Below are 23,557 nucleotides of genomic sequence, written 5' to 3'. Positions count from 1 at the left end.
CTTGATATCCAAGTGCTCCACTTGGATTCGTTCAAATGTGACTGATGACAGCAAGTTGCAAAAAGTGCTGGATACCTTACATTTCTTCAAAAGACCAGGTCTGACTTAAGTTTCATTCAGATAACAGGTACACTTGGCAAAGGCTTCACAGGAAGATCTGAGGAGGTGGGCTTGACTCAGCCATGATCTTATTAAATGGGGAGCATGCTCCAAGGGCTGAATGGCCTATTCCTGTTTTCTATGAGACCATTCTCCTAAAAGAAGATACCAAGAGACACCCCGATGGACAGGAAATGTATTGGTGAGAGACAGAAAAAGGCAAGAGGCAAATGAAGTGCAAGCATGCACAGATAACCCAATCATGGTGAACCTGTTATTTGTACTATTTACATTAAAAATTGTTTTGAGAAGGATAACGGGTTCCTGTCCTCTGGTCCTGGAGTTCATTGTGATCAACTATTTACTGTGTTCTTGATATTTCTATTCTCCACAGGAAGGGGGCAGCAGCCCCTGGCAGGAGATCTAAACAGAATCTTATCCAACAGGTAACACATCACCCCTGGTTGGGATGGAGGCGGGGGGGGGGGGGGGGGGGGGGATGCTTAGTTAAGTGCTAGTGGCCCAAACTCAACTCACTGAACTTGCCTTAAACCCACACATTGTACTCCCCAATTTGGCAAACTTAAACATTTCCTTTAACGGTAATTAGCAGCACTGTGATTTTCAACATCAGGGCATTCTGGTGAAATCGTCAATGCATTCCCGTGTTGTACTCTGAAGCAATGCCTGGAACACCGTGCGCACAGTGCCAATAAGTCACCTACTTAAAAAAGGAAGTTACTGATGTCTACACTCACCCTGCAATGTGATCTTGGTTCAGAGTTTTTATTCTCCAGCACATTATTCACCTTCCCCTCTTCTGTGCCCAATACAAAAGGAAGACTTTTCATTGAATGGCTCAGACTGGAGCAGACAAGATCTGTGACCAGTCAATAGCTGCATCCCCTCCCCCAGGAGGGTGACTGGCCATCCAAATTTGGGGAAGGAGAAGGTTGGGGGGGGGGGGGGGGGGGGGGGGAGGAGAAGAGAGAGAGATGGTGTGCAGCTGCTACCAGACAGGTCACACATTGCAGGAACAGCTTTTGATTCGATTTCCCACTCCCCAGAAAATGTGGGTGTCATGAACTCAAATTTGTGTTGTGTTCACATCCCAGGAGAGTCAGTATTGAGCAAGGGGGAGCTGGGGTGAGGAGATGGAAGATTGGACAGGGACAGGCAGACATGACAATACAGACAGAGGTAATTTGACCTCACACCAGTACAGTACTGAGGGAGCACGGTGCTGTTGAAGGGGCGGACTGAGGGAATGCTGCACTGTGGGAGGAACAGTACACAGTCAGAGGGGAGCATTCCTGAAGGAGTGCTGCACTGTTGGATTCATCGTCCTTTCAAATGGGATCTTAGACCAAGGTCCATCTGCTCTCTCAGGTGGATGTACAAGGACAGGAGAATTATCCCTGCTGTCCTGGTCAATATTTATCCCTCAAGCCAAAACATAATCTGTCTTTTTTATAAAAATGTGGCTCGGGTGTCAAAGTCAGTTTGATAACACTCCCGTGAAGCGTCTTCAGATCACTTCCTACACTAAAGGCACCACATCAATACAAATTGTTGTCCTGCAACTACACCGTCACCCTGAAGGGATACTCAAAGACAAAAAACAGATGACAAGGTCAGGGATTGATAATACTGTATTCCATCAGGTATTCAGGACATTTCTGCCATGGCCAGTGCTGGAAGCAAATGTGGTCGAGAGTTCTGTAATAACGGCTGCTCTGCACAAGCCTGGTTTAATAATTCCCGTTAGTCTTATTTCACACTGCCAAACCTGGAGTATACACTACTGAGCGTGAAAGCACAGCAATAAATAAACATCTGCAAACAGAGATCTCTCAGTTAGAATCACCAAACTCTCCAACCAACACGACTAGGGCAATCTCCAAATTTGCAGGCACGTACTGAGCAGGATTCCATTGATCAGCCCCCAGGTGGGAATCCAGTGACCACCTTTCGCCAGGCAAAAAATAATAATAAACTCTCCAACAGGCTCACATTCTTCACGCAACTCCAATTCCACATTTTGGGGGTTGCTAACCCTCCAGGATTGCTCTGGAATCTCCAGGAATTGAAGATTAGTCGCCAAGACGCTTATCCATTTGTTTAAGAAAAAATCTGTTTGCTTCTTCTTGGGCATCACGGTGGCAGTGGTTGGCATGGCTGCCTCACAGCACCAGGGATCCCGGCTCGATTATGGCTTTGGATAACTGTGGAGTTTGCACATTCTCCCCATGTCTGTGTGGGATTCCTCCAGGTGCTCCAGTTTCCACCCACAGTCCAAAAGTGTGCGGGTTAGGTTGATTGGCCATGCTATATTGCCCTTTAGTGACAGGGTGAATACGTGGGGTTACAAAGATAGGGCCATGGTGCGATTGTTGGTGGTGCAGGCTCGATGGGCTGAATGGCCCCCTTCTGCTCTGTAGGTATCCAATGATTTTTCTATTGGCTGAGGGAGGGATGTGTTGGGCAACCAATGAGGGGTGCAGAGGTGGGCCAAAAATCAGTTTAAGAGAGGGGGGCTTGACAGGTCTCTGCTGTCAAGAGTCAGCCACGTTGGTGTGGGTCTCGAGTCACATACAGACCCAGACTATGTAAGGACAGCAGGTTTCCTTTCATAAAAGACATGAATGAACCAGTTGGGTTCATAACGCTAATCTGACAGCTTCATGGTTACTATTACAATGACCGGATTTTGTTCACCTGAATTCAAATTCTCATGTTGGGATTTTGAACTCAATTCTCTGAATCATTACTGCAGTGACATAAAAGCACAGCTCCACCCATAGCAGTCTGTAATAAATGTGAGGTTTATAATGGAAGTGCCAAACCTGTGCTGGTACCATTTGAAGAGCTCAAGAAGCTTCCACAAGGAACCCTCCAGCAGTTACTCCGCATAGTAACTCTGCAAATCAGAGTGGATAAATCCCCAGGACCGGACAGGGTATTCCCACGGACCTTGAGGGAAGCTAGTGTTGAACTTGCAGGGGCCCTGGCAGACATATTTAAAATGTCAGTATTCACAGGGGAGGTGCCGGATGATTGGAGGGTGGCTCATGTTGTTCCGTTGTTTAAAAAAGGTTCCAAAAGAAATCCGGGAAATTATCGGCCAGTAAGTTTGACGTTGGTGGTGGGCAAGTTATTGGAAGGTGTGATAAGGGATAGGATCTACAAATATTTGGATAGACAGGGACTTATTAGGGAGAGTCAACATGGCTTTGTGCGTGGTAGGTCATGTTTGACCAATCTATTAGAGTTTTTCGAGGAGGTTACCAGAAAAGTGGATGAAGGGAAGGCGGTGGATGTTGTCTACCTGGATTTCAGCAAGGCCTTTGACAAGGTCCCTCATGGGAGGTTAGTTAGGAAGGTTCAGTCGCTAGGTATACATGGGGAGGTAGTAAATTGGATAAGACACTGGCTCAATGGAAGAAGCGAGAGAGTGGTTGTGGAGGATTGCTTCTCTGAGTGGAGGCCTGTGACTAGTGGTGTGCCGCAGGGATCGGTGTTGGGTCCATTGTTGTTTGTCATCTATATCAATGATCTGGATGATAATGTGATCAATTGGATCAGCACATTTGCTGATGATACAAAGATTGGAGGTGTAGTGGACAGTGAGGAAGGTGTTCAAAGCTTGCAGAGGGATTTGGACCAACTAGAAAAATGGGCTGAAAAATGGCAAATGGAATTTAACGCAGACAAGGTGTGAGATATTGCACTTTGGAAGGACAAACCAAAGTAGAACGTACAGGGTAAATGGTAGGACTCTGAAGAGTGCAGTTGAACAGAGGGATCTGGGAATACAGGTACAGAATTCCCTAAAAGTGACGTCACAGGTGGATAGGGTCGTAAAGAGTGCCTTTGGTACATTGGCCTTTATAAATCGGAGTATCGAGTATAAAAGTTGGAGTGTTATGGTAAGGTTATACAAGGCATTGGTGAGGCCGAATTTGGAGTATTGTGTACAGTTTTGGTCACCTAGTTACAGGAAGGATGTAAATAAGATTGAAAGAGTGCAGAGAAGGTTCACAAGGATGTTGCCGGGACTTGAGAAGCTGAGTTACAGAGAGAGATTGAATAGGTTGGGACTTTATTCCCTGGAGCGTAGAAGATTGAGGGGAGATTTGATAGAGGTGTATAAGATTTTGATGGGTATAGGTAGAGTGAATGCAAGCAGGCTTTTTCCACTGAGGCTAGGGGAGAAAAAAACCAGAAGGCATGGGTTAAGGGTGAAAGGAGAAAAGTTTAAAGGGAATATTAGGGGGGGCTTCTTCACGCAGAGAGTGGTGGGAGTGTGGAATGAGCTGCCGGATAAAGTGGTAAATGCGGGGTCACTTTTAACATTTAAGAAAAACTTGGACGGGTTCATGGATGAGAGGGGTGTGGAGGGATATGGTCCAAGTGCAGGTCAGTGGGACTAGGCATAAAATGGTTCGGCACAGACAAGAAGGGCCAAAAGGCCTGTTTCTGAGCTGTAATTTTCTATGGTTCTATAGTCTTGTGTAACTTTGCAACTGAGTCATTTGTCAAGGGAGTAAACTCTAAACTAAATTTGTAAGAACAATATTTCTATGAGGGAGTGGTTAATCTATGGAACAGGGTCCTAAGGGAGATGGTACAAATTGGAGAGATTTCTTTCATAAAGTAATATTTTGGGATTCAGTCTGAGTAATTTGAAACACAGGGCTGGATTTTCCCCAAAGTCAGGGCTGATAATATGTTAAATAACTCAGAACCCCACGTTCTGGAGAGCAAGAAATAAATGAACACTCATCAAATCAGTCACCTTCTGTGGAGTGACAGATGTCAGGATTTCCTCAGGATGTTTTTAAAAACTACTGCTCTGTTCCTCCAAAGATACTGACCAACTTTGGAATTAGGAGGAGGCCATTCAGCCTCTTGAACTTCGCCATTCTATTAAATCAAGGCTGATCTGTACCTCAGCCCCATATCCCTCAATACCCTTGAGACCACTCAGCCCCTCGAGCTTTGCAATTCTATTGGATCGTGGCTGATCTACACTTCAGCTCCATAACCTTCAATATCCTTAAAAAGAAAAAGGCTGCTTTTTAAAAAAAAAAATTGAGGTTTCCAGCACTTGCAGTATTCCACCCTATTAACCGAAGACTTACCTACAATTCATACTTTTCTGACCTTACTCACATTTAACCCGGCAGCTTAACATAAAACAATGTGCCTACCCGCACCTCATTTTGTAGGTCACATTGCAGCTCAACTTCAGACTGTTCACAGAACAACAGGTGTAGAGCAGGTGCTGCCACACTTGCATTAATTCCCAACCAGAGGGAGCAAGGGAAACATGGAGGAATAAGCAGTATCTAGAATTGATCTTTCTGATCACAGTTCTGACTCTAATCTGCGCTGTTAGGAAGAGGGGTGTGGGGAGGGAGAGCAAGAGAGATAGCTGGGAAGCAGAGACCATGTGAAGATTTAAAGAGCAGGCTTGACAGGCAGAGGAAGAAAAGGAAGAGGAGGGATTTGGTCTCCAGGATTCGAGACTGCCTGCGTTCAGGGAAAACCAGTCCAGACTGGAACAGCCGGTCTCTGTGTTGCAACCTTACCAAGTAGCATCATTGAAAAAGACAGACTTTATTTATACAGTTCCTTTCATAACAGCATAATTAGGAAACTAAATTAGAAAGAGCTTCCATTTAGAGGGCATTCCAAAGCACTTCATAGCCAAGAGAGTCTTCACTGTTACACTGTAGGAAAAAGCGATCAATTTACACACAGCAAGATTCCACAAAACAGCAAAGTGGTAACGACCAAATATGTCGATTGAGGGATATATCCTGGCCAAGACACCAGGCAGGATACCCTGCTCTTCTTCAATTAGCAATATAGGAGTTTTAATCTCCCCCAGAGAAGCCACAAAAGGGGCCTCATTAATGTCTCACCCAAAGGGTAGAGGAATGGACGGACCACATTAAAGCAGCCTCTTTAGAAGCACCGATTTTGGTTTGCGCGTGGATGTACTGTACCTCTATTGTAGGATCATACTCATCCACAAAGTGATTCTGGATGAGTTGGATTGTCAAAGCACTCTTCCCAACGCCACCAGCTCCAACCACCACCAGTTTATACTCTGTCATCTTCAGATTCACCTCAACCTGACACCTGCAGAGAGAGAGAGAGAGATGATGATTACTGGCCAGCTCCAGTCTGTGGTCTTTCAAACGTAACACAAAACAGAAAAAGAACACCCAATGTAGAGACACTCATTCACATCGAGCACCTGATTCCTGGCTAGTTTTTAAAAGCAGCTTTTTGTATCAAATTTGCAAAAGTTTTACAGTTCACACCAAACTCTCCTGGGTGATATCAGGAGACTACTGGAGGAAGGAAGCTCACTGAAGCTATCACAACACCCCTAACGATCAAATCAAATGAACAAGCAACTGCTGTGAAGTTGGTGCAGTGTTTTCCTGTTTTGTGCAAAGCACCAGCTTAATTTCACACGCAGGGAGACACATTTGATCGTTTACATTCAGTGCCGATCCAAAATGACTGAAAATTAGAGCAACTCTACTCAACACAGACAAGGCCCTGACAGATTTAGCCCACGTATTGGGGGGGTGGGCTCCTGAAATGCTGCTTCTATTTTTGATCATTTCATTTCCTTTACTTGTTGGCATTTTAGATAAAAAAGATGGTTGCAGGAAACAATGACAAGCAGCTAAACAAATACAGACAACTGCTCAGGAAATTTGCAGGCCTGCAGCCAGATCGCAATAAATGTTCGCAGCCAGTCTGGGCAATGGAAGCCATTCAGGATGTTCCGCTGCTCAGAGAGCTCAGGAGGTCAAAGGCCAGCTGCCATTTCATTGTAAACTTTAGGCTCAGTGTCAATGCGTGGCTTTTCACAACAGGGAGAGGGGAAAGATGGAGAGGAAGGGGAAAAAGATGGAGATTGGAATGTGATGGAGAAGAGCTCAACACAAGACACAAATGCATGTGTTACAGCAGAGGATGTGGCCATTTGGCCCACTGTATCTGTACAGGATCTTTGCAAGGCTAATCCCACTGCCTTGCAAGATCCTTTCCCATCATGTTATCTATTTGACTGCGTTTGCAACGAATGCCGCACAGTTGTACTGTTTCTGTTATGTGATTGAGAGAGACAGAGTAGGCAGCGGCCAGGAGCAAAGATAGCGCTGTTCAAATCATCACGGCCATGGCTGGCTTGGAATGGCCTTATTTTTCAATCTTCCATTATTGTAAGATGTTGCAATGTGGTTTTAGTCCATCAGTTTCCATCCCTGTTTATCAAAATCCACCCTTTTGATTTGTTGTTTATTAAAAACTATTCGATTAAAGTCTGTAATTGGACAAGACACCAAAGCCGGAGCAATGTTTTGGGGATGTGTTTTCCATTCACTGAATTGTTACAAGTTATTGAAGGGCAGAGTTGTGTTTGTTCAAATGCCCAAAATACGGTTGTGTAACAGTGAAGTATTACCCATTTGCCTGAATCCTGCCTTTCTAAAATCCGAGGAGTGCATCAATACTGCACTCAGAGCAGCATTAGAAAATCAACTGGAAAACACCAAGTTGCGGAGTGTGGAGAGTGGAGGTGAGTTCAGGCAAGGGGATGCGCCCAGCATTCTCCAGGACACCGAAGATATTGGAGTGGGATTGAGAATGAAGAATCGGACTGCTGGAAGATGAATGAGCAAAATGGCGACAACGAATTTGGTGATCGACATTTTTCCTCACTCCAAGCAGTTACGACAAGGCAGATATAGTGTGTGAGGTATACGGACATCGATGTTGTTGACACTTCACTACCCTCAGAAGTACCCCAGAAATGCTTTGGCCACCATTGAAGATGGCAGCTCAGAAACCTCCAAGGCAACTAGTGTCTGCGATACCCACATCCCAAAAAATTAATTTGCATTAATTTATCTCCTTGCCTTTTGAATTAACCTTCAGTTCTTGGCCAAATTAAATTGCTCGTTATAGTGGAGACAACAAGACGACAAAGTCCCATCCGCGCCAACAGTTACATCTTAAATTTCAAAGCTCAGATGATGCAACTCCATTAAGCTGTCACTAATGAGAAAGCCAAGATATATTTTAAATTGAGATTGGTTTTTGCTGCTTTTTCATAAAGAGCCAACAGCAGACAGATATGTCTCACTCAAGGGAGAGTGTCTGTCATACATTAAAGTAGGATTAGAAAAAAAGACACGCATTTGCAAAGCACCATCCACAATCCCAGGATAGCTCAAAGTGATTTACAACCAATGATGTACCTCGGAGTGTGGTCACTGTTGCAATGTAGGAGGAAATGCTGCAGCCATTTGTCACAGAAAAAGCGTCATAAATGTGATATAAATGACCAGATAATCTGTTACGCTGGTTAATTGGTCAGGTAACCAACCCAAACTCTTTGAAACAGGATCTTTTACTTCTGACAGAGGGACAAATTTGGCTCCGGTTTAAACATCTCATCCAAAAGATGGCAGCTCCGACAATAGTAGCCCTCCCTCAGTATCAATCCTCAGAGTGCAGTACTCTCACTATTGCAGTGCAGTGTCAGCCTGGATGGAAAGATCTGGAGCGGGACCTGAGCCCACAACCCTTGATCTGGAGAGTGTTACCCACTACCACCTCAAAGCAAAGATTTCTTGCCACACCAGGAGCAGCAAGCATGAATGGAAATGGAAACAAGTGTGCTGGCATTGGCAATCCCAACCATACAACAGGGAAACCAATTCAGAAGATAAGTAAAATGCAAAAAATTCACACTTGTTTGTTTTGGAGGAAGGGATTCATGGATAGCTTTAACTTTAAGTAGCGCTAGCTTTAACTTCCATGAAAAAAAGGGATGACTTGAGTTCCCCCTGGGGAACAGACTTTAGTTCACATTGACACAACATCCCATTCTAAAACATCCACTCTCACCTGGCATAGTTGCTGCATATATTTTCAGTATGGCTACACGCTCTTCACTACCTGTGAGCTACACAGCGAGTTCAAACGCTGCAGCCAATTTATGCACAGCAAGTTCCCACAAGCAGCACAAATCTCCATGCCACCTCCAGGGTCATGTCAGTCCATCGCTCACCTTCATGCTGTGTTGGAGCAGCAGGTAGCCTGCTCCACACATAAGAACATAAGAACATAAGAAATAGGAGCAGGAGTAGGCCATCTAGCCCCTCGAGCCTGCCCCGCCATTCAATAAGATCATGGCTGATCTGACGTGGATCAGTACCACTTACCCGCCTGATCCCCATAACCCTTAATTCCCTTACCGATCAGGAATCCATCCATCCGCGCTTTAAACATATTCAGCGAGGTAGCCTCCACCACCTCAGTGGGCAGAGAATTCCAGAGATTCACCACCCTCTGGGAGAAGAAGTTCCTCCTCAACTCTGTCTTAAACCGACCCCCCTTTATTTTGAGGCTGTGTCCTCTAGTTTTAACTTCCTTACTAAGTGGAAAGAATCTCTCCGCCTCCACCCTATCCAGCCCCCGCATTATCTTATAAGTCTCCATAAGATCCCCCCTCATCCTTCTAAACTCCAACGAGTACAAACCCAATCTCCTCAGCCTCTCCTCATAATCCAAACCCCTCATCTCTCTCCTGTCTGCACAGGAGCAGCGCATGATGTTTGGAACTCAGTTAGGCTTTTGTTCCAATCAAGCAAGCACGCACACAAGAGGCTCAATGGATAATATTCCTTGGGGTCAGAAGGTTGTGGGTCTCACTCCACAAGACCCAGGCTAACACTCCAGCAGCAATACTGAGGGAGTGCTGCACTGCCAGATCTTTCTGATGAATGTTAACCCAAGGCCCCATTTGACTATTATGAAGAAAAGCAAATCAATTTTCCCTCATGCCCTGGCCTATATTTATCCTTCAACCATCACTGAAACCTCTAGTCGTTACCACATTTCTGTTTGAGAGATCTTTACTGTGTACATACTCGCTGCTGCGGTTCTTACATTAGAACAGTGGCTACACTTCAGAAACACTTCCATGAACTGTAGGTGTCTTAGGTCATGGTAGGTGCTATAGAAATGCAAATATCTTCACCAGCAGTCTATCCACAATTGGTTACCAAAGCGCTTTCTACCACTAAAAAGTGCGTTGGTGCTGATGCAGAGAATCATTAAAATTCCTCCCAGTCTCAATTGCTTCCATTACAAGCCCGTGACTAAAGGGTTAGTTTCCTGACAACCCAGTTTGTACACTTGTCATAATTGAGTTGTGTTCACAAACAAGACATATGTAGACAAACTCAATTTACAAGATAATGGTTGGAATGCGAGTCTTTACAGGTAATCAAGTCTTAAAAGGTACAGACAGTGTGAGTGGAGAGAGAGTTAAGCACAGGTTAAAGAGATGTGTATTGTCTCCAGCCAGGACAGTTAGCGAGAGTTTGCAAGCCCAGGCAAGTCGTGAGGTTACAGATAGTGTGACGTGAACCCAAGATCCCGGTTGAGGCCATCCTCATGTGTGCGGAACTTGGCTATCAGTCTCTGCTCAGCGATTCTGCGTTGTCGTGTGTCATGACGGCCGCCTTGCAGATCGCTTACCCGAAGATCAGAGGCTGAATGCCCTTGACTGCTGAAGTGTTCCCCAACAGGAAGAGAACAGTCTTGCCTGGTGATTGTCGAGCAGTTTCATTCATCCGTTGTCGTAGCGTCTGCATGGTCTCCCCAATGTACCATGCCTCGGGGCATCCTTTCCTGCAGCGTATCAGATAGACAACGTTGGCAGAGTTGCAAGAGTATGTACTGTGTACCTGGTGAATGGTGTTCTCGCGTGAGATGATGGCATCCGTGTTGATGATCTGGCACGTCTTGCAGAGGTTGCTGTGGTGTCGTGGTCACTGTTCTCCTGAAGGCTGGGTAGTTTGCTGCAGACAATGGTCTGAGGCTGTGCGGTTGTTTGAAGGCAAGTAGTGGGGTGGCAAGATGTTCGTCTTCATCGATGACATGTTGAAGGCTCCAGGGAAGATATTGTAGCTTCTCCGCTCCGGAGTCAATAACCAGAAGATGCATGAAGTGACTGGCCAAAGAATTAGAGTCAAGAGGATTTTTTTTTAAAAATGCAATAAGACCGTAAGATGTAGGGACAGAAGTAGACCATTTGGCCCATTGTGTTTGCTCCACCATTCAATGAGATCATGGCTGGTCTCATATAATCTTCAACTCCACTTTCCCACTTTATCCTCATAACCCTCGACTCCCTTACTGATTAAAAATCAGTCAGTTGTGCATTGTGATGATCTGGAATGCGCTGCCTGAAAGGGTGGTGGAAGCTGTTCAATAACATTGAAAAAGAATTGGATAAATGTAAATGTTCAGGATATGTGGAAAGGGCAGGAAGTCAGATCAATCGTATTGTAAAAGAGCCAACACAGGCATGATGGTGAATAGCTTGTAGAAACAGTAAGATTTATTCCCCTTCCCACCCAAAGGGTCAGACTGTGATCACTTCAAAGTAAGGAAGCAGTTGTAAATTACAGGCTATTGATAGGGTTCCTGCTGTGTCCACTTAAACCAGAAAATCACATGAACCCACACATGAACCCATTTCCTTTTCCTCTGTCACTTTGCTTTGCCCTGTGCTCTTTTTTTAAGTATACATACCATCAGCTTCTTAAATATGCAGGAGGTAGAGGAAAAAGGCAGTGGAATGACACCAAGTCAAAATGCTTATTTGGAAAGCCAGTGCAGACACAATGGGATAAATGGCCTCCTTCCGCACGATGTGAAAACGCCGTCCCTCAGGATCGAGGCCGATTTGCTCCCTCTTGGCTCAATGGGTTCAGAGATGGCTGATAAATCCAATGTGATCTGCAGACACTGCCACATACTGGGCAGGTTGTCCTCGATGGGGGGTTTGGAGGTTTGTGCGCTTCCCTCCGACGCCTTGACTTCACCCAGGTTCCGAACAAAGTCCCTTGATGTGCCCGGCGTATTCCCATTTTGGTCAGTCACAAGCCAAGAACTTCCATGAGATGTTTGACCTCTAAGGATTTCCTCAAAGCATCCATGAAATGTTTCTTTCTACTGTTCTCCTGGAAGTCTCCTGCCATGACCAAGCTCAGAGTAGAGCAGTTGCTTCAGGAGTTCCAGATTCCTAATTGCTTTTGCACGAAGAAGTGCTTCATGATATAACCTCAAAATTAGAGCCAGGCTGTGCAGGGATGATTTGTGTTTTGGACTTTGCAACCCATCCTTCTTCAGGAGATCCAGTGCACAGAACTGAACACTGTTCCTCCAGTCAGGCTCTGTGCAACTAAGAACAACTTCCATCCCTTTGCATTCCGGCTCCCAGAGATGGTAACCCATTTTTAAATATACATGTTATCATTATTAAGATAGCAGAACATCCTATACATACAATGTTGGTGTAATAATAATTCAAGCAATCAGTTCCCGGCTGAAATCTCAACAGACAGGGAAATACCACACCACATTTCACTTCCTTTCTGGTCATTTACTGCCATTAATCTATTCATAGCAATTCTAATGCAAAGCTTAGAATTGCTCATTTCTTACTGTCTGGCAGATGTTTATTTAAGCAGCAAGAAAGTTTTGGGGATGTTTCTATTTGATCGGGCCCCTAAAATAGCCAATCTTCAATGTTGATGACATACAAATCCTGTCAGCCACGTGCAGTTTTTATTTCAATGTGACAGCATGTCAAGGACTAAAAGGCCAAATTCCATCACCTTATTGGTTGCACCACAGAAGGAGGCCAATTGGCCCATTGTGCTCATGCCAGCTCTTTGCAAAAACAAATCAGCCAGTTCCACTCTCCAACCCTTGCAACTTTTTGGTCTTCAGGTAATCATTAAATTTCCTCTTGAAGGGCACACTCCCAAGTGCATTCTAGATTCTAACTGCTCGCTGAGCAAGAAGCGTATTTCCTCATGTCACAATTGCTTCTTTTGCCAACCCCCTTAAATCAGTGTTCTCTGGTTCGAGGTCCTCCTGCTAAAGGGAACAGTTTCTGCTCATCTACTTTGTGTAGATCTCTCATGCTGAATGCCTCTACAAATCTCCTTGCAATCTTTTCTTCCCTGAAGAGAACTTCAAGATTTGCCAATAACCAAAGTCCTTCAACACTGGATCATTCCCGTCAATATTTATTTTTGCATCCTTTCTCAAGACTTCACATCCTTTCATGCGGGATGACATTCGAGAAGCCTGAAACAATGCAGGATAAAGCAGTCTGCTCGATCTGTGCCCCGTCCACCATCTTAAATATGCACTCCCTCCACCACCACTGCACAATGGCAGGTGTGTGTACCAGATACACTGTACATACTTCCCACACCTATCCCGGGCATACTCCTCCTTCTGTTGGGGAAAAAAATACAGAAGTCTGAGGTCACGAACCAATCGACTCAAGAACAGCCTCTTCCCTGCTGCCATCAGACCTTTGAATGGATCTACCTTAAGTTGATTTTTCTCTACACCCTTGCTATAACTAACACTACATTCTGCACCATCTCCTCTATGAACAGTATACTTTGTCTGTATAGTGTGCAAGAAACAATACTTTTCACTGTATACTAATACATGTGACAATAATAAATCAAATCAGGTATTCAGTAGGCAAATACGATATAATGTGGATAAATAGGAGGTTATCCATTTGTTGGCAAAACAGGAAGATCTGAATGGTGGCAGTTTAGGAAAAAGGGAAGTGCAAAGTGACCTGGGTGTCATGGTGGAACAGTCGCTGAAGGCTTGCATGCTGGTACAGCAGGTGGTGAGGAAAGTTAATGGCATGCTGGCCTTCATAGCAAGAGGATTTGAGTATGGAGTAAGGATGTCTTGCTGCAATTATACAGGGCCTTGGTGAGGTTACACCTCGAGTACTGTGTGCAGTTTTGATCTCCTAGTCTGAGGAAGGACATTCTTGCTATTGAGGGTGTCCAGTGATGGTTTACCAGATTGATTCCTGGAATGGCAGGACTGACATATGAAGAGAGACTGGATCGACTGGGCTTGTACTCACTGGAATTTAGAAGAATGAGAGGGGATCTCAGAAACATATAACATCCTGATGGGACTGGACAGGTTAGATACGGGGAGAATGTTTCCGATGTTAGGGAAGTGCAGAACTAGGGATCACAGTCTAAGAATAAGGGGTAAGCTATACAGGACTGAGATGAGGAAGAATTTCTTCACTCAGTTTTGAACCTGTGGCACTTTCTACCACAGAGAGCTGTTCAGGCCACTTCGTTAGATATGTTCAAAAAGGGAGCTGGATGTGGCCATAGTGGCTAAAGGGATCAAGGAATATGAACATAGACATAGAACAGTACAGCACAGAACAGGCCCTTCGGCCCACGATGTTGTGCCGAGCTTTATCTGAAACCAAGATCAAGCTATCCCACTCCCTATCATCCTGGTGTGCTCCATGTGCCTATCCAATAACCGCTTAAATGTTCCTCACGTGTCCGACTCCACTATCACTGCAGGCAGTCCATTCCACACCCCAACCACTCTCTGCGTAAAGAACCTACCTCTGATATCCTTCCTGTATCTCCCACCACGAACCCTATAGTTATGCCCCCTTGTAATAGCTCCATCCACCCAAGGAAATAGTCTTTGAACGTTCACTCTATCTATCCCCTTCATCATTTTATAAACCTCTATTAAGTCTCCCCTCAGCCTCCTCCACTCCAGAGAGAACAGCCCTAGCTCCCTCAACCTTTCCTCATAAGACCTACCCTCCAAACCAGGCAGCATCCTGGTAAATCTCCTCTGCACTCTTTCCAGCGCTTCCACATCCTTCTTATAGTGAGGTGACCAGAACTGCACACAATATGGAGAGAAGGCAGGACTGGGATACTGAAAGTGATGATCAAATTGAATGGAGGTGTAGGCTCGAAGGGCCGAATGGCCTACTTCTGCATCTATTTTCTATGTAATCACTAAAATTGTGTTCCAGAGGACATTTTTGGCTTAAATGCAATCACTATTCTAATTGCTTGCTGTGTAAAAATAGGTACACCATGTCAGAACTGCCTCTTTTACTCATTGGCTTAAGTCAGTGTTTTCCAGTTTTCAGCTCTTCAATAATAGCAACATTTTTGTTCATTTACTTAGTCTAGACGTCTCCATGATTTTGAATATCCCTGAACAAATCTCTCCTCAATCTTCTCTTCCAAGATTCACCATTTTATCTGCAAATCTCTCAACTCAAACCATTCCCGTAAATATTTTTGCACCCTTTCTAAAACCATCTTTTCGTGCAATAGCGACAACATTCACGAAACTCTAAACCATGCAGGACGAAGCAATCCACTTGACATTCACTTCCTCCACCACCAGCTTACAGTGGCAGCAGTGTGCCATGTAGGTGATGCCCTGCAGCAATTCGCCAAGGCTTCTCCAACAGCACCTTTCAAACCTACATTCTCTACTACCTAGAAAGACAAGGGCAGAGACACATGGGAACACCATCCCTCAAGGGCAAGTTTCCCTCAGCACCCGGAGTTGGAAATATATCGCCGTCCCTTCATTATTGCCAGGTCAAAACCCGAATAAAAATTTCTTTCCGACTTAACACTCCAGTAAATGAAAAGTTGTAGATTACCCGTCTCTCTTTGTTAATCAACATCTGGTCATCAAAACTACAAAAAGGGAGAGACACGATAAAGTGGGCTTGTTCTCCTTTGTACAAAGGGAGGTGACGATGAGATTTGGTAGAGATGTTCAAAATGATGACTCGTTTTAATAGAGTAAATAATAAATCAGTGACAGAAGGGTCAGTAAACAGTGACGATAATTTACAAAAACAGCCACAGAAAAGATGAGGAGAGCAAGTCTTTTGCAGCGTGTTATGATGATCAGGACTGCACTGCCATTATAGGGGAGGTAGAAGTATTTCAATACCAATATTCAAAATGGAACTGGACAAAGTGAAATATACATTAGAAGGGCCGTGGGCAAAAGGCTGGGGAATAGGACTAATTGGATAGCACTTTCAAAGAACAGGCACAGGCATGTTGAACAGAATGGCCTCCTGTGCTGTATTGTTCTATACTTGTTGGACAACACTTTAAAATGTTCAGGTTTTAAGTGGATAGTTAATTAGGGATATGACTACTGTGTTTTGTGCCTCAGAGATATGCCGAGATGGCACACACCAGGTGTCTGCGCGTGTGAACAGAAGCTTTATTACACAGTTTTTAAATGGTCTGCTGCCTCAAACTCACTATGTTTTCAGTTTCTGTGCAACCTCACCCACAGGCTTGACTCATAGCACACAGCAGCGAGTAGTCAACAAACACACACAAACATTGAACACAACAATAACATATTCACTAGATTGTGTCTTAAATATTCCTGCTGCTGTTCCCTGCATTATACCCACATCCTTTAGATGGTCCAGTGTCTTATCAACTGTGACATACAAAGTTACAATAAGCTGCTTTCACCTATTGAAAATCAGTTCAGTATTGGATTAGCTTTGTTATTGTTTTCACACTAACTGAAAAATCAAGTTCAGATTGGCTTCTTTGTGTCCATGTGATGTGATCTACAATAAAATTTCCATTCTTAACCTAACTCGAGGCTTCGCCAAGACCATTATATCTTCTTACATCAGAACAGCATTATATGAATCAGAAGAAACTGTGGGGAGAGATAGAGGAGGAGAGATGTGACGATACTGTGCCTTTAAGAAATGTATTTTAATCATATTTCTCTGCAGGATGTTTTGAGCAGTCATTGGCATTTTATTTCAGAGCCATTTTGTCTACAACCAGTATCTTCTATTGTTACTGAAGCAGTATCATTGGCAATATTTGTTTTAATCTGAGCTAATGCAGCGTTCTGTTGTTTGTGTTCTCCTGGGATTGCAATGTAGAGCTTGATTGGGATAATTGACAGGTCATATGACTGGGGAGCTATGCTTTCACAGAGAATTCCGGCTTAATTGCTGTTTGGAGTTGAGCGAGAGGTATGACTCTTTTTCCCCCTCGAGTTGGAGATTCTGCTGTCTGAGTGTTGCAGTTTTGGAGGCTGCAGAAAGAGTGGTGTTAAAAGCTGGAAGCCTAGTATCATGTGAGCATACTTATTTTCAAGCTAATTCTGAAGAAGTGTGCAAGTCTATGAGGTATTGCTTTAAAATTGGAACAGAGATAACTGGTTAAGAATTATATGGTGCCATGTTTAAGTCTTATAATTGGTAAAAGTCATGCTAATTATGTTATATTTTAACTGCGTTCTTAAATAAACTTTGTTTGATAAGAGCTTCCGAGTGAGTCACCCGAATCATACCCGGAGTGAAACACTATGCTCACCAATGCCAAAATCAAATGTAAAACTTAGGGTGTTGGCTAACTTCACAAAACATCTCGGAGTTTCTGGTCTGGGCCTTAACAGAGATCCAGACACGTGGGGTTAGTTTGGAATTGACAGTTGGATATGGGAAGAGCAGGAACAAAGTGGGTTTACTTTGGGATGTTTCTTGGAATTTCAGCCAGGGGACGATGAGATGAATAGACTGTGCAGTAAAACTCTGATTTCATACAGCTAATTTCCCCTACACTGTCTGGATTGGTGGCATCAGAAAGTAGGTTTTAAGGGTTCTCTATTACTCATATGAATGCAGGGCTCTGAAGTGCAGAGCTCCACAAATCATCATCATCCTGGACAGATTATTGATCATGCAGCAACAACTGTTTTTTTTTTATTGCCAAGTTTTCAATCAGCTAATTTCCTGGCCAGAATTCACTTACTCTCAGTTAAGTTGATTACTGAAGAAACCCACTGCCAGTTTGGCATCAGCTTATTTTGTCTAATTCTATAAAGACTTCAGTAAGCACTAGCCTCAGTCCGTTCTGGAAATGTGATCTCTGCAAACCCCACAACATTTAGATAATCACATCTGCTCTCTCAATTGAGCTTGGCATTTATATTTGATTAAAGCACACCTTAAGCAGAGTATTAAAGCTTAATATTATAATTGCATTGTGAAGCTGTGAACCCTGGTAAACTTGCCTGATAACAGACAGAACATTGGTTGAACCCCTCATCCAAAAGACTACCACAGTACTACACAGTGTCTGCCTTGATTTTTGAGCTAATTGGAGGGAGATTGAACCCAGAACTTTATGATTCAAAGGCAAGTACGCTACCAACTGAGCTACAATTGACATATTGAATGAATAGAACTCTCTGAATAACAAAGCTATTTTCTTCAGTTCCTGTCACAAATTTCTTTCCTTTGTTATTGACTCCATCCCTCTTCCTGGCACCTATCTGAATTTGAAACTCCACACCCTACTTGGGTCCAACCAATGTGTAAATCTCACCAGCACCAATTCGTCTACCTGCTTACTTTAAGGAAAATGAGATCAGGGCTCTCTCAGCCCAGTCAGTCAATGTAGCTGATTTCCAATCAGTCCATATGAGGGTCAGAAGCTTTTTCCCAGGGTGGAAGAGTCAATTACTAGAGGGCATAGGTTTAAAGTGCAAGAGATGTACGAGGCAAGTTTAAAAAAAAAACAAAGGGCGGTGGGTGCCTGGAACTCACTGCCAGGGGGAAGGTAGTGGAAGCATATGATGGCGACTTTTAAGGGGCGTCTTGACAAATACATGAATAGGATGGGGATAGAGGGATATGGTCTCCGGAAGGGTAGGGGGTTTTAGTTCAGATGGGCAGCACAGTCGGTGCAGGCTTGGAGGGCTGAAGAGCCTGTTCCTGTGCTGTAATTTTCTTTGTTCTTTGAGGGCCTGATCGACTTTCTGTCCCCCATATGTTTGTACTGGTTTCGTGTTTCTAGTATTTTCCATTTTTATTTCACAACACTAGGACTAACTGCAGTGGGAAGTTGCTATCCCATTGCAGTATCATAGGATGCTTTTCAGATATTGGGTTAAACCCATTGCTCGGCAATACACAATCAAAAGTTTTGATCCTGGCACCACAGGTCCAGAGTTGGATTGGTATCCCACTCATGGAACTGGATAGCTCTCACCTTGGGCAAGGACAACAATCCACTCAAAAACATTAAATAACCATAGGGCTGAAAGGTCAGATCTCAAACTAAATTTACATTCAAGAGTGGAGCATCAGCTCATTTCTACAAGGCAGAGGCAAGAAAGGGGCCCAGAATTCCCTCAGCCCAGGCCTGGTTTTCCATCACTACAGAAATCTCAGATCTCATCAGGCACACCTTTCCAACAGGAAGGTCCAGGACAGTGAAGAGCTGAGCCCAAACAGGAGACAAGATGGGGACACTTCCTGTACTTGTGTGGGGAAGGGGAAATCAAACAGGCTTCCACTGGCTTTTCTTTTTACTGCTTCTCCAGGTCGGCCTTCAATCCTCCACCCCACCCCCATGACCCAATGCCTGAGGACTCTTATTGTGCCACCACAAACGCAAGCGATTGACATTAGGTGATGAAATGAGAAGGGAGCTGGGAAGTGTAGATTGGCACAGGCTGTTCTCTGGTAAGGATGTAAATGGAAAGTGGGAGACCTTCAAAGGAGAAATTTTGAGTGCAGAGTTTGTATGTTCCTGTCAGGATTAAAAGCAAAGTAAATAGGAATAAGGAACCTTGGTTCTCGAGGGAGATTGTAACACTGATCAAGAGGAACAGAGTTGTATGAAATGTACAGGCAGCAAGGAACAGATCAGATGCTCGAGGAGTATAAAAAGTGCAAGAAGCTACTTAAGAGGGAAATCAGGAGGGCTAAAAGAAGACATGAAGTTGCTTTGGCAGATAGAGTGAAGGAAAATCCAAAGAGCTTCTATAGGTATGTTAGGAGCAAAAGGATAGTGAGGGATCAAATTGGTCCTCTTGAAAACCAGAGTGGTAGATTGTGTATGGAACCAAAAGAGGGGGGGGGAAAGAGATACTAAATGGCAGGGGGGGGGGGGGGGGGGAGGAAAGAGATACTAAATGGCTTTTTTTGCATCCGTATTTACTGAGGAAACGGGCATGGAGTCTACGGAATTAGGGCAAACAGGTAGGGAGGTCATGGAACCTTTACAGATTAAAGGGGAGGAGGTGCTTGCTGTCTTGAGACAAATCAAAGAGTGGATAAATCCCCAGGACCGGACAGGGTATTCCCACGGACCTCGAGGGAAGCTAGTGTTGAACTTGCAGGGGCCCTGGCAGACATATTTAAAATGTCAGTATTCACAGGGGAGGTGCCGGTTGATTGGAGGGTGGCTCATGTTGTTCCGTTGTTTAAAAAAGGTTCCAAAAGAAATCCGGGAAATTATAGGCCAGTAAGTTTGACGTCGATGGTGGGCAAGTTATTGGAAGGTGTGATAAGGGATAGGATCTACAAATATTTGGATAGACAGGGACTTATTAGGGAGAGTCAACATGGCTTTGTGCGTGGTAGGTCATGTTTGACCAATCTATTAGAGAGTTTTTCGAGGAGGTTACCAGGAAAGTGGATGAAGGAAAGGTGGTGGATGTTGTCTATCTGAATTTCAGTAAGGCCTTTGACAAGGTCCCTCATGGGAGGTTAGATAGGAAGGTTCAGTCGCTGGGTATACATGGGGAGGTAGTAAATTGGATTGGACACTGGCTCAATGGAAGAAAAGCTTGTGTGGCTTTTGCTACCAAATAAACCTGTTGGACTTTAACCTGGTGTTGTTAAACTTCTTACTGTCAATGGAAGAAGCCAGAGAGTGGTTGTGGAGGATTGCTTCTCTGAGTGGAGGCCTGTGACTAGTGGTGTGCCGCAGGGATCGGTGTTGGGTCCATTGTTGTTTGTCATCTATATCAATGATCTGAATGATAATGTGGTAAATTGGATCAGCAAATTTGCTGATGATACAAAGATTGGAGGTGTAGTGGACAGTGAGGAAGGTTTTCAAAGCTTGCAGAAGGATTTGGACCCACTAGAAAAATGGCAAGTGGAATTTAACGCAGACAAGTGTGAGATATTGCACTTTGGAAGGACAAACCAAAGTAGAACGTACAGGGTAATGGTAGGATTCTGAAGAGTGCAGTTGAACAGAGGGATCTGGGAATACAGGTACAGAATTCCCTAAAAGTGACGTCACAGGTGGATAGGGTCGTAAAGAGTGCCTTTGGTACATTGGCCTTTATAAATCGGAGTATCGAGTATAAAAGTTGGAGTGTTATGGTAAGATTATATAAGGCATTGGTGAGGCCGAATTTAGCGTATCGTGTACAGTTTTGGTCACCTAGTTACAGGAAGGATGTAAATAAGGTTGAAAGAGTGCAGAGACGGTTCACAAGGATGTTGCCGGGACTTGAGAAGCTGAGTTACAGAGAGAGATTGAATAGATTGGAACTTTATTCCCTGGAGCGTAGAAGAATGAGGGGAGATTTGATAGAGGTGTACAAGATTTTGATGGGTATAGATAGAGTGAATGCAAGCAAGCTTTTTCCACTGAGGCGAGGGGAGAAAAAAAAAAGAGGGCATGGGTTAAGGGTGAAAGGAGAAAAGTTTAAAGGGAATCTTAGGGGGGGGCTTCTTCACGCAGAGAGTGGTGGGAGTGTGGAATGAGCTGCCGGATAAAGTGGTAAATGCGGGGTCACTTTTAACATTTAAGAAAAACTTGGACAGGTTCATGGATGAGGGGGGTGTGGAGGGATATGGTCCAAGTGCAGGTCAGTGGGACTAGGCAAAAAATGGTTCGGCACAGACAAGAAGGGCCAAAGGGCCTGATTCTGAGCTGTAATTTTCTGTGGTTCTATGGGCAGCTTTTCCCAGTTACCTCTCTACAGGGTTTTGGTAACTGCAGTATTCTAAATCTAAATGGGGCAAGATTGGCTATGGGCCTATAACTGCAACAGTGAATGAACCACCAGTTTTACATTTCACACTGACTTCAAATCGAAAAGAAACATTGTTGTAAAACAGACCAACTCCACCCTTTTGAATTAACCCCCTAGAAATAATTCAATATTTAAAACTTGGAAATAGAATTCACACTGGAGAAATCTATACTGCAAGAGTTCAGACAATCATTTTTTAATGTTAAATAAATCCTTGCGTCAATCTTTAAATGGAAATATGCAATTTACAAAACAACAAGGAACACAGCTTGTGCCAACTGTGGCTCAGTGGGTAGCCTTCAAAGTTCTTGGGTTCAAGTCCCACTCCAGAGACTTGGGCTCAATCTAGGCTGATGTTTTCAATACAGTACTGAGGAAGTGCTATATTGTTCGAGATGTTCTCTTTTGGATGAGACTTTAAACTGAGGTCTTGTCTGCCCTCTCAGGTCGGCTTCAAAATTTCCATTATTTGCTTACTGAAGAACTTCAAGAAGTCTCACGTGCCTGTAAGGTACCAAATAAATTCTTCTGTTACTCCTAACCCAGCTAACAGGATGGTTTAATAGCTAGACGACAAATTGCAGCATTTCACTGAGCTGGGATGTGCAGCTTGCCACTAGTAAATGATTGCCTTTCTTTCACACTGTAACTGAAAACCAATTAGCTAACACAACTTAGGAGGAATCCATCAAGCTCCCTGGCAGCTCACTGTTTATTGATCTGGGCCCAGTGCCCTTGTGAACTGAACTTTAGGAACTGGACAGCTAGAATGGAAAAGGAAGAGTAATGTTTGTTTGTTTAGAAGTTAAACCAATCATTGATCAGTTTATGGAATTTGAGAATCAAACTCAGGCTCAAGATTTCTGGGAAATGAAGGAAGATCAAACACACGGAAAGAGGAAAGCATTTCCTCACATTAACTAAAGAGGTTTGCTGTGTCTTGCTAAAAATTGAAGACATAAATTCTATGCACTCACAGATTAAGACCAGATTTGGAAGATCAAGGTATGGGGATAAAATACAAGTGAATTGGATTCAATCCATACCTTGCCTGGAGCAGACAGAGTGGGGAAACCTTCAATTCCCTAGTACCAAAAACCCTCTCCCTCCATGTCTAATTGTCGGAAGGAAAACAAATTTGGAAGTCAGGACGAGTTGCAGAAGGAAGAGATTTATTCTGGTCCTCAGCCATGATGAAGAGGGTGATAAACTCCAGTGACATTCTTATGCATGAATGATGGGCTTTCTGGATGGCTCTGATGATTGGGACGGCAAGTAGCTAAAAGCAGCAAGATCCCAGGCTTGTGTTTCCTTAACAGCAGAAGTAGAATTTGGTATATATGCCCTCTGTTGAGAGAATCAGCCAAGATTCCTCTCCATCCATTGAACATGGGAGTTGTGCAAGCGAAGATGTAAATTCAGTATTTTAATTTCAAGCTTCAGGGAACAAGATTCATATAGGGAATTTGTTTAAACCCGATAGTCTTTTTCCCCCTCCCAAACTCTGTTTTGATAGTTCAAGAAACTTGCCCGCACTATTCAGTGCTCGCAGGAAGTGATGTACCCCAGGGGTCAGCATTGGGTTCAATCATTCTGTCAAGCACACAAAGTAGCTTTGTACAAATTCTTGAGGACAAGACAAAATTAAACGATTTAGCAAACATTGAGT

The 23,557-nt window shown here is 43.9% G+C and overlaps 1 protein-coding gene across 1 annotated transcript in view; it reads right to left on the bottom strand.

The window, feature by feature from the left end:
- LOC144498933 (GTPase HRas) overlaps window positions 1-23,557 on the bottom strand; it is a 64,165-nt gene that overhangs the window by 23,902 nt on the left and 16,706 nt on the right. The window contains exon 2 of the mRNA XM_078220862.1: window positions 6,114-6,249. Coding sequence (XP_078076988.1) covers window positions 6,114-6,224 — 111 coding nt within the window. The 5' untranslated portion in view covers window positions 6,225-6,249. The remainder of the gene's footprint in view (window positions 1-6,113; window positions 6,250-23,557) is intronic.

The sequence above is a fragment of the Mustelus asterias genome, chromosome 9 (genome assembly GCF_964213995.1).
Source record: "Mustelus asterias chromosome 9, sMusAst1.hap1.1, whole genome shotgun sequence".
Classification (NCBI taxonomy): Eukaryota; Metazoa; Chordata; class Chondrichthyes; order Carcharhiniformes; family Triakidae; genus Mustelus; species Mustelus asterias.
Note: the sequence above shows the minus strand (reverse complement) of the source record. Positions and strands in the feature narration are given on the sequence as shown.